This window comes from Convolutriloba macropyga, chromosome 6 (genome assembly GCF_964194025.1).
Source record: "Convolutriloba macropyga chromosome 6, txConMacr16.3, whole genome shotgun sequence".
Taxonomy (NCBI): Eukaryota; Metazoa; Xenacoelomorpha; order Acoela; family Convolutidae; genus Convolutriloba; species Convolutriloba macropyga.
In genome coordinates this window covers 61924909-61937191 of record NC_134473.1, presented here as the reverse complement: position 1 = coordinate 61937191, position 12283 = coordinate 61924909, and the positions used below count along the sequence as shown (strand labels likewise).

The 12283-nt window shown below is 37.8% G+C and overlaps 1 protein-coding gene across 1 annotated transcript in view; it reads right to left on the bottom strand.

Annotated features, from left to right (window-relative positions):
* Positions 1 to 9974: 9974 nt before the first annotated feature.
* Positions 9975 to 12283, bottom strand: part of LOC142341826 (uncharacterized) — a 78884-nt gene continuing 76575 nt past the window's right edge. Inside the window, exon 8 of the mRNA XM_075393077.1 lies at positions 9975 to 10409. Coding sequence (XP_075249192.1) covers positions 10028 to 10409 — 382 coding nt within the window. The 3' untranslated portion in view covers positions 9975 to 10027. The remainder of the gene's footprint in view (positions 10410 to 12283) is intronic.

Sequence of the window (12283 nt, the reverse complement as noted above, 5' to 3'; positions counted from 1 at the left end):
TCAACGTACTTATTTGTAGAGAATTTTTCAGCGGAGTTTAATCGTTTAAACATCTCAAAACAAGCACGTGCGTTTTTCATTCGTGCGGGCAAGAATCCGTGCTTGGTTTTGGCTATTTGCCTGTTTTTTTTGCGGTTTCGCTTGAGCTGGCATCGTTTGCAAATTTCTCGTTCGAGAATTTCATACTTCTCAGTCTCTCGTGAACAAAAAATTTGTTTTGTTTCTAAATCTATGTGAACAAGCTAAAGCACGTTTTTGCTCCAGTTGTGCCTGTAAAAAAGTGGGATTAGCCATTGAAACTTATTAATTCTAACCAAGCGTATAATTATCCACTATTTGCATGCTTATATTCGACACCTGTGAAGTGTCAAAATAATTTTGCATATACATTCCAACCAAATTTGCTCCGACCCTATTTAGTAGGGAGAAACTATATACTCAAAAGGGTTTATATTGTTCAATCAATTTCAGCCTATCGATGCATTCATCGTAGAGGGTTGTGAGTGGTATCATCAGAAAGCTTGTCAAGCCTAGGATATGAATCTGAAAAATGAAAATTCTTATTTATGACTTTTTAGAAAGATAAGTGTAAAAATTTGAAAGACACAGACACAGACAAACCATAAAAAATACATACAACCTGCACGACAACAATTTGTCTTCTGAAGGCGTGGTTTCATTTGACTATTCTACGATTTTGTGCCGACAACTTCGCAGGTGGATATTATTTTGCAGCCCCCATAGTTCGCTGAAATAGCTTGTGCGTTTTGAGTGACGAGTATATGACGTAAGGCGGGCAAACACGGAAATAATCCCAATAATAAATTACACGTGCGTCCGGTTGATCTCTCAAAATCAACGAGCAAAACAAGAACTAAGAAATTTACATTTGAAATTTGAATCTTTAGCACCAAAAATGAACCCCCACTTTTTTTAAATCAGTGGCTGTTATCCTATAACTGGGGTCTTCTACAAGAAGTCGACTCAGCAGTGTGTTGCTGTGGGGGGCCGAAATCCCACCGGGGGAACAACTCTATCAGTCTCAAGTTGCAGATTCCCCGGTGAGATAATTCCAGTTTTTAGTACTGTGGCAGACTATAAAGAGGAGAAGTGGTATATATATTGTTTTCTTATAAACAGTTTTTCGAACGCTCAAAAAAGAAAAACAATTTAAGAACAAAAGAAGCTTTGACAATTGAAAATTCACCTCAGACAGACATTTGTTCCTAAACAGAGGTAAATCCCAGCTAAAGCAGTGGTCTAATTCAACATTTGTCCAAACCTACAATAGAAAACAAAATTTAAATTTCACCTGGCTCTTTTTTATTTATTCCTGACACAGCCGACAAATTATATAAGATGCAGGTATTAGAGCATATTTCGGAAGAAACAAAAGTTAGATACATAAGATGGGGCCCTGATTACGACTCTTGGTTCAACTCAAAATCAATACGGTCCTACTGGTGTTTGAAAAAAACCTTTAAACAAATTGAAAAGAATATCCAAGGAACTATCAGACCAAGTCGACGATCTGCTAATTAATACCGAGTGCGCACTCTATGTAGACGATGCATTAGCTGGTTTGAACTCCGAAAGAATGAGAACAGACAGTAACCTTCCAGATATAAAAACGTTGCTGCACACTAAAGTCCCGACTATCCACTATGTCCCTATCAAGTTACGGTACAAATGGTCAGAGCTTTTTTCTGACGTCATTACTGATTGTTTTGAAGATCGCAATACAGAACTAAACTGGAGAAAAATCTTTGGCTTATCTAAATGCATTTTACCTGCCAGTAACAGAGGAGGGCAAAAATACAGGCGGAACGACAATCAGTTAATTCTGGAAAGAACTAATCGCTGGAACCACGGAGACTTTGGAAGGCTTTGGAATGAAGCTTGCTCTTTGAATCAATCAAAACGATCAAACGATACAAACTCTGAAGGGATTATCAAACTTGCAAAAAATGTGTGTTTCCAGGGCCAATATGGCAGAGCAGCAAAAGTTTTGGCTTCTGATGGTTTTGCACCAATCCACAAGGCAACTCTCGATAGTTTGAAAAAATCGCGTCCCACTGAAGAAAAGCCTATTGTAGTCCACAATTTTTCATCACAAGCCGATCAATTCAGTGAGAAAAATGTTTTGGAACAACTGCGCTCAAATTCTAGATTTACAGCAGCTGGTTCTTCAAAAATGTTTCCCGAACATCTTTTGCATGGTGTGCAGTGTAACGCTTCAGATCAGTCACAAATTGATTCGAGAGTACTGACTAAGCTGGTAAACATAAGCTGCCGTGGGGAACTTCCCGAATTTGTTTCACAAGCTCTCTGTAGTGCATCGTTGTCAGCCTTGTTGAAAAAGAAAAGTGGTATTCTCCCTATTGCAGACGGAGAAGTCTTGAGGAGGCTAATAGCTAAATGTTTAGCCAAAGAAGCAAATTTAGGAGCAGAAGAACTTTTCCAGAGCCTGCAATTGTTGTCGGCGTGAAGGGTAGAGAGGAAGCCATTATACATCGGACTAAGCTTTCGTATGAAAAATACTCACCTCGTCCAGTTCCTCGGGTATTTTGCAAATTGACTTCTTCCAAGGCCTTCAGTTCGGTAAACCGCAGTGAAATGCTGAAAACCGTTTCCAGTTCAATGCCTGGTATTGCCGCTTTTACCATTTTCTGTTATTCACAACACAGCCAATTATTCTATGACAAATTTGTTGTTAGCAGTGAAAACGAATACAACAAGGCGAAACAATGGGCCCTCTGCTTTTCTCTCTGACGCTCTGGCCCATTATAGAGAAAATTCAGGAATCTTTGTCAGAGCTTCAACAACATTCGTGGTATCTAGATGATGGTGTCTTGGTGGGCTCAGAGGACGATCTCATTAGATCTTGGGATCTTCTATGCCAGCTGGCACCTGATCGTGGCCTCCACGTCAGTGTCGATAAGTGCGAACTGTGGTCCACGGTAGATATAGACAGACTGGATATATGAATACAACAAAATGATAATTCGGGCCTTGAGGTTCCTGGAGCTGCATTAGGAACCCCAGAGTTTGTCTGCATGAAACTTAACGAAAGGATAAGGAAAATGAGGGTACTTTTTGAAAAATTGGACTACCTTGACGGCCCTCAGTGCGCCCTAGGTATCCTTCGCCACTGCATTGGCCCCCAAAATGGTGTATTTCTTGCGTTGTCAAACGCTCAAAAGTCCAGTTATTAAATTCCTAAAAAGAATTTGATGCCCAGCGGCGCGAAAAACTTGAGAATAACCTTGGAACTGTTCTTCCAGAAGAATCCTGGACTCAAGCAACCCTGCCCATAACCTTTTCAGGGTTGGGTGTTCGCCAATGTCAAGACCAGTATAAAGCATCATACGTTGATACAGTTCTCTCCTCTGAAGATCTTGTTTCAAAATTAACCCGTGAAAGCCCAAAAATTCGTAGATGAGCAAGCAGACACTATTTTAATATGCCAAGTTTTTTCAGAATCTTTATTCCAGTACAGCAGAACTAGAATTTTCAAAACTTTCCTAAAAGACGATCCAACATTCTCTTGATAATGAAAAATTTCATGGTCTCAAAGAGAATCTAGCGTGTGAGAGAGAATCCGCCCGATTTCTCTCATTGTCTGTTCGACATGCTGGAACTTAGTTGTCTGCATCCCCATTCCAGCTCTTGGGCTTCATAACGCACCAAATGAGAATTAGAATTAGTGCAAAGTACAGGTTGGGTGTCCCTGTCTACTACGCCGAAAGGAAGTGCCCGTTTTGTAAAGCAGGAGTTCTTGAAATCTATGGGGATCAAGCTATTGCGTGTCACGGTCCGGGAGTCGCAATCGCAAGAGATGACCGGATTCGAGATAAAATAGTGTTTGCTTGCTCATCTGCGAATCTCTCACCAGTATTGGAAAAAGGAACCTCATTCCAAAAAACCAATCGCGCCCCGTAGACATCTTTGTCCCGACTTGGAAAGCGGGGAAACCTGCTGCATTTGATGTAACTGTTACTTCGTCGCTGCAATCCAACTCTCACTAATGCGGCTACAAAGGCAGTATACGCGCTTGATGCGGCAGATGAAAGAAGATGTTGCCTCCACGACAATAACTGCGCAAAAATGGGAATCACATTTGTTCCCCTTGCAATTGAAGTCCTTGGCGGGATATCGGCAACCTTCAAGAAAACACTCAAGCGGTTGGCTGTGTTAAGTGACAATCGTTCGTTCCAAGCGCAGGGGTTGTCTGTAGCTTTCTGTAGACTAATGCAATCCATGTCAATCACCGCTATTTGGTGATCAGCAGCAATGTTGTTGGCACGGGCTCCCTAGTTGACTATTTTGCTTTTTGAGTGCTCCACCGATCGGAGGGGAGATAATTGATCCATTACTGTTGTAATCATTTTATATAGATATGATCATGGGGTCTGCCTCAATCATTTTGACTCGCTCTTTTTGGCCATATTTATTAACCAATTCAGAATATGAAGAGTCCAGATTGATCCTTTTATGATGAGCCGCCAAAACGATTGCAGCAAACGGGAGCCTTATTAATGTGCAGTTCTACTATTTCTATTCTTAACTGACCAAAGTGGGGAGAAAAGAAAACAAAAATTTTACATGCGGAAAAATAAAAAATGCTGATGAAATGAGATTCATAAACTGTTGATCTGTTTATTGATAACCATCGTTATGTTAACCAAGTTAATTGTGAATTAAATAATACATGCTATGACATTGGCGGCTGGTCGAGAAAAATAAATTTGATAGAGATGAGCGGTTGTGTTGTCTTTTTTCTGCCCCGACGCTAATTACAATGTCTTGGAAAGTCTCCGCTCAGATCTTCTCCATCGAAAGTCAGGAAAAACTATGAAAAACGAAACTGCTGCACTCTACTTCTCAACTAAGAAACATCTGTTTAAAAATGGAAGTAGGGCTCTTTTCTGTTATTGCCCCCCCAGCCTTATATAGCCAGTCTATTTGCACCCCCCAAATATGTTCTTTTTGGTCCTTAGAGATCCTTTATTTTATTCATAATAAATTGCCGGTACCGGTAGACGAATGGATGAATTTTTGTTTCCGGTTGTCAAAAAAATTAGTACCATAGAGCTATTCCTGCAAAAGAAAGGCAAAAAAATATTAAAAACACGATTATTCTTTGTCTGCTTACATTATAAGCAAAATTTGATTACCGTATACGTCTTAATTTCAAAACTTGGCTGCACAATTGAATTGAAAATGCCGTTTGTATATAATTGTACATGTTAGTGTATGAAATGAAACCAATATGCTATAACATGTATAAGTGGGGGGTGCAAACGGACGTGGGGGGGGGGGGGGGGGGGGGCAATAACAGAAAAGAGCCGGAAGTAGCGGGTATCATTTTTCAATCTTTTAGAAAAATGACTCAGATGGATACCATTCCTGGTTTCCTAAATATCGACGTACCTAAAACTAATGTTTATTCCAATCACGTGTTGAGTTCTGGAAGCGGAGTAAACTAGTCTAATCTATAACTATCGAATCACCGTTTATCCACCTTTTTAGATTTTGGTATTCAGCGGGCGATAATATGTTATTTGATCATGAAGTAATAAAACTGTTATCGCAACCAGTTTATTAATGAATGCATCCAATGGATGAATAATACCACAATGTTACTTTTGCCATCAAAAAGTTATCAACAAGTTTTGAATACCCCCGAAAGGGCCAATTGAAAACTGTTAGAGATGTTTTCAATCAATTATTTCTGCGACTGAAATAATTGCGCACGTTAACGTGATAACTGCGTTGACTATTTTTTACCACCCTGCTTCCTATAGTAACCGAGTAAGGCGAGAAAAGTTTGGCCGAAAAAGTAGTCTAATCACAAAACGAAATTTCACCACTGTCGTCAGTCTATATAATACTGAGAAGAGGCCAACAGATTTTTTGTCGAGCAAAATAGCAACTATCGTTATTGCAACAAGAGTTGGTAAACTTCATTTTAAAGGCACATTTGATGAGAATCAGAAGATATGCGGCTGAAACTGATCGTCCAAAACTTTCATTTGAAAATTGACGAGCAGGTCTTCAGTGCACATTACTAGACTCTACCATATTTTTGGGGAAAGGTAGTTAAACATAAACCGACTAACGTCGGATTAATGGCTCTCGAAATACAGGCAGGGGTATTCTAGTATAGCAACTACTTTTTATTGCAACAAGAGTTGGTAAACATCATTTTGAAGACACGTTTGATTAAAATCACAAGATATTCGACTGAAACGGATCGTCCAAAACTTTAGATTAGAAATTTTTGAAAATTATTAAAAACACTGAACTTACAGGAGTTTGTAACCGTGATTACCATGATACCAGTCTAACATATTCTCTATCTAAGCTACAACGGTGCTGATTCTTTTTATTGCTCACAATTGCTTCTATTTTAGCTGCAAACTTTTTTCAGAAAAAGAGCAACTCAAATCACTCAAAATTGAAGAACTCAAGCGTAAAAAAGTCATTCAAAAATCAAAAAAATTTCTAGAACAAAAACGCAACAGACGAGTAAAGATTTTGCATTAAAAAAATACACACACGTTCACACTAGTTGCATAAAATTTTGTTGAATGATGAGATTCTGAGATGCTCGACGTTAATGAATGTTCGTTTATCGTAAACGTTGGCCTGCTTGCGAGAAAATATATACAGTGAGCTCACGTGAACCTTTTTACAAATTAAAGGTATTTCTTTAAGAATCACACCATCAATAGAAATACCGTTTATTTAAAATTAATTTTGATCAAATTTTTACATCTAAACTTGCTTTTGATTTTTTGAGAGACTAATCAAGAAACCTATTTTCGGAAAAAAATCCATTATAAAAAAATTTCTTGCAGCTCAGAATGGCTTAACAGGCAAAGTTCCTTACACAAGATAAGCTCCTTAACAATCTAGTGCCAAGGAAGAACAAAAAAAACTTAATAAAATCCATCAAAGTTTACTCGGAGTTGAACTTTTCTTTGAATACTTTGAAAAATAATTAAGAAATCATCAATTCAGATCATGACCTTTTGTTCACCGCACAGTACAAGGTTTAGCCATTTTTTTCAATAATATAAAACCTGAAAATGGGTCTTTTCTGAACGATAACAATTCCAATCTTTCATTGTTTCACGATTTGAGAAAGTCTGAACGAAATACTGAGCAGATAAAATCAAAATTGCAACATCACCACAATTTTTTTTAGAATCTGACGTGCATTTTACAAATTTTACAAATAAAATCCCGAAAACTTGAAAATGTTTGAGAAAAAAAACAAATTTACCAATTAGTTATTTCTGCAGTTTTCCTTTACAATAAAATACCGGAAGAACAGACCACGAGCTTAAAAAATGAGTTCCATACACAGAAAACTGGAAAAGCAAAGTACCATCTGATAACGCCAAAAAAAATTCATTACAGCAGCCAGGCAATCATCAACCAAACAAAATGGAAATATTTAACTTCGATTGATCATAGAAAGGAGAAAATTATCCTTTTAGTTTTTGGAAAACTGCTAAATATGAGCAGAGTGGAAGATAACTATACAGAATTTTATCAAAAAGATACTTTCCTGATATTTGGCCTTTTTAAAATTAACGTTGGAACCAGTGCAAACCTGTACCAGTGTGCAACAAAGAGAACTATGCTAGCCAATCATACACATTTGGATACAACATACTGAAGAATGCGGCAATTGATTACAAAATGTACGCTATTCACGCAAAATTGCTAGAAAAATACACCTAGTAAAAACCTCTAATGTAGTGATTACCAGGCAAGTTATTTCAGTTTAAAAAATGAGCGGAAAAGAAGATTGATTAGTAAAAACTGCACGTGAAACTATGCTCACCTGACGAAAACTTTTCACGCGTACTTTGCTTGCTCCCTTTCAAAATGCCGATACCAAAAGAAAAGTAGTCTCTTTTGTTGCCACTTCAATTTGCTCATCAATTTGACCTAAAAACTAAGTATTCACGAGCAACATTTCCTGTTTGAAACACTCCAACAAAATTATCGATTTAAAAAGTCCATCCTCCTATGCTCCTCTTCGAACCTCCCCAGTACAATTCAATTTTTTTTAATTGTAAACATAGCCGGCAGATTGCCGGAATAGCTGCGAAAGAATAGACTTGCGTGCCATATAATAGAGATAGAAACAGACACAGATCTAAATTGAAAAAAAAATCGACGCCACTCAGAAAACTAGGCTAAAAAACATTCAGCGATAAATCAATAAAGGTTGTTGAAATTCATTCCACAGAAGCCTCTTATTAGGGACCTTTACTACACAAATGAGTTCCTTTGACCTTAAACGAATTCAAATTAAACCTAAGTTTTAAAGTGCAAAAGTCATTTTATTGAGTGAGGTAAGTCACGTATGATCAAAATCTAATCACGCAAATAACCTAAAAACTTTCGCTAAAGCGAGTGAGAAATGACGTCACGCGCACAAATTCCGTTAGTGAGAGGAAGAAGTCATTCAGAAAATTTGACTTTTTCAGCTTTGCTGTATGAACAAATGTAAAACGAAAAAAGAGCGTCAGACGAAAAAAAAAACCAAGAGCACCGCAATATAGCTACGCTCAGCTTACAGCTTCGCAGCTATAATAAAAAACTTATCCGGCAAATTGCCGGAAAAAAAGCCACCGTTGATGCTCTTGATGCACATCGTGATCAAAACAGAAAAAAAGAAGAGAAAGAAATTGACCGAATTTTTTCGCAAAATTTCAAAGTGTTACAAATCGGTGTGTAGTTTCAGTTAGATTCTAAAACTAAACTTAATTTCGCTTCTAAATTGGAAATTAATAAGCATAATACTAAAGTCGGCTAGCGATCACTCTAATGAACTTTGATGACCTAATGCACTAAGACTTAATGACCCGGCTTTATACCGTTTCTTTAGATTTTGCTCTTCTGACTTTGACCACATTCATTACATTGCTACATTCACGTAATTCAATGCTTGAAAGAATTTGAAATCCATTCAATGCAAACAGTGAGTGAGGTGAGTCAAGTCAATTTTTACTTATGTAAAACAAAAAAATTTGGCCAAAAGGTAAGGCGAATTTTGAAAAACTCCAGAATTGACTCGAAGCAAAACTTAACTTACACCCTGGCCACATGAGACCCAAACGCACTGAATAACACTTAAAACATGAGCAAAAAGTGAAAACTACAAAAATGCAGAACTTAATAATTTACTTTATGAAATTATGTGGCATCAAAAATTTCATTTGTTTCAGTTTAGCAACATTAACTCTACCAACAGCCCTAATTAAGCAAATTGAACATAAAAAATACCCCAAAAGGCAGAAAAAAAGACAGAACAAAGCATAAAACTTCAAAGGGAAAAATTAAAACTGTTCAAATTCAGTCTATTTTCTTCAAACCAAACAAATTTAAATCGATAGTAACGAAACTAAAAGACCGCAATAGCAATTTATTGAAGCTACCTCTAAGCAGCGTTTAATAATGATAGCTCAGGCACAGTAGGCTGTTGAAAAAACGAAAGTTAGTATTTATGTTTTTTCTGCTCTCTGATAATTCTGTATTTTAGAATCACAACATAGTTTTATTCATGTTTTACTATGTAAAAAAAAAACAAAATACATATCTGCGAAAACTTCAGAAACATTCTTCTTGTTCGATGCTCGGTCCTCTCGTTGCGAGAAAAACGGACAGTTACAGAATTCTAATTTTGCACACAGGCTTTTTTTAATAGCATAATTTAAAATAGCTATAACCACAAATTGAACAAGGATTCAAATTCAAAACAACTGATCAACAACATCTGTCTTTTGTAAGATCTTTTCTGTTATTTTCTTGACTCGATATCCGATTCATATTTTACAACTGCGTTACAACATCCCCCCTCCCCTCCCCTCCCCTCCCCTCCCCTCCCCTCCCCTCCCCTCCCCTCCCCTCCCCCCTCCCCCCCCACGTTATGCTTCCCCAGTTAGACAAGAAATGCCTTGACATAAGGGGGGCTGAACAGAAAAGGAAAAAGCGCCATAGTCAATCAATTCACCGGTGAATCCGGATCTGCATTAATGTTGCTGCTTCTAGAGATAGTGGCCGAGGTTCCTTGGAAGCTAAAAGCGTGATCGATTTGCAACTGTTTCAATTGATCCCCACTCATCTGATAAAGAGGTAGCTCGTAATCTCCCAATTGTAAAGTGCCATAGAAGTTTAACCCATCTGAACTCGAAGGCGTTTTCAGGTCTTGATCTTGCATGACCTCAGAGATGGGAGGACCTTCCGGTTCACGTTTTCCTCTGACGTCACCTGACGATGACAGGGCAGAACTGATCACTTCAGTATTGGATAAACTGACATTGCCTAAATTCTGACCGCCTTCAAGAAATTGGTTGCTCGCACGTTCACCAGTTCTAGATGGAAATCTAAAAAACACGCACGCTTCAAGTATACACATGCGCCTCTCAAACACAATATGTATATTAAATTTTTCTATTTCTTTCGTCATATCTTTTCACCCGCATCATTTAACACCGCAAACTTTTTAATTCCAAACACTTTCCCCCAACCCAATTTATCATTAATCTTAATTATATTAATATCTATAGAGAACGGCGATCGGGTGAAATAATTGTGGTGTACCACATAAGTCAGTAAAATACGCAAACTTACTAAACAAAAAATATCATACGCATCGTTAAGCTCAAATGGTTAACTATTGCTCTGTATTTTAAAATGGCTGAGTATCTTACTACAGGGTATTTTGATATTGGGTAGAATTAGACAAAACACTTCTAATATGCTACGGAAACAATAAACGATCATGAAATATAGCATTTGCCTGAAGAGTACGATAACAGCAATAGAATAATTATTGCAGAAGCAAACAATCTAACATTGGTCATGGGTAAACTCCCATAGGAAAATTACTGATCGCGATTTCTTCAGTCCGAAAAAAAAGATGAAAACTGTTTGAGATCACTAAAAATTTTAAAAAAGACGGTTCTTACATCCAACTAATATTTTCAATACAGTAAACGGTTACTCAATTGAAATATACTAATTTGACGTCAGAACAGTCTTTCTAAACTTACTTTTAGCAAAATTGATGTGACTTGTTTGTTTCTGCAAAAATTCTTCAATTGTTGTTATCGGATTCTTCATGAACGTATGAACGAAAAATTCCCTCGAATTATAACAAATTACTTGGTTATCAAACTGAGTGATCTATTTTGCTCTTAAGTAACTAAATCAGTTGCTCTGTAAGATACTCTCGCAAGAAGCGTTGTAGTTGAGCCACGGATGATGATGACCGCAGAACCTAACTGAGATTGCGTGTCCAAATGCGCGAATATCTGATAACGGTAATTAATTTTTGCTTTACACTGACAGAGCAATGCACTGCAATACCGTTCCAAAAACTGTATAAAAACACAACTCTTCTATTGCGATGGGCTCAAAAAATGCCCCGTGGTAAGAACAACTCCGCTTGCAATTCGCAAATTTGAGCTCCACGCATACTCGAGCTGTTTCAATGGCGTACCCTTTCTTCTTAGCCGAACCGCATTATTTAAACGGTCGGTTGCAGAGAACTCATTGTAAAATAAAGTACAACGGGGCAGCGTGATTTTCAGGACGAGAGTCTGCATTTGAGACTGAATTGAAAATCGTTTGGAGATAGTAGAGAAAGATGTAGCGCTAAGAGAGTAATCAGCTGTGAAGCTAACAATTTCTTGCGATCTAAAGTTCCTTGAATGCTTCATTTGCATCTGCAGGAGGGCTGAAGACATAGGAAAAGATAAGTGAAAGCCAGACTTTCGGAAAGATGTTGATAAGAGATTCAAAATGAAACCACTTGATACCAGTGCCAAGAAAACATAGACAGCCCAGACTTGCTCTCGAGATTGTCTGATGCCCAAGTGAGACATGCTTCTTGGCAGACAGGTTTGATTTCATGCATCGTTATGGGGCATTTTTTCCAGTCATTTCGTCCAACCCTTTTCCTTGGCTACAATCAAACAAATCACCTGCCTGTTTCTTCATGCGGAGAAAATAAAGCAGTTCTGGATCCGTCAAACCGCAAAAAGTACTCTGCCCCCAACATAAGAGGATAAATTTCATCAAATGATAAAGCACAAACCGGATCTTTGAAATATTTCTTTAAGCACGCAGACAAATTTATGAAGTTCAAATAGCAACTCCCGTGACTTCAAAACAGAGGCCTAAACTACGTTCTATTTCACGATCAATTCTGGTCTTCTCTTTTGGCCCCAGAGCTAAAACAGGTCCTTTCCGAGAA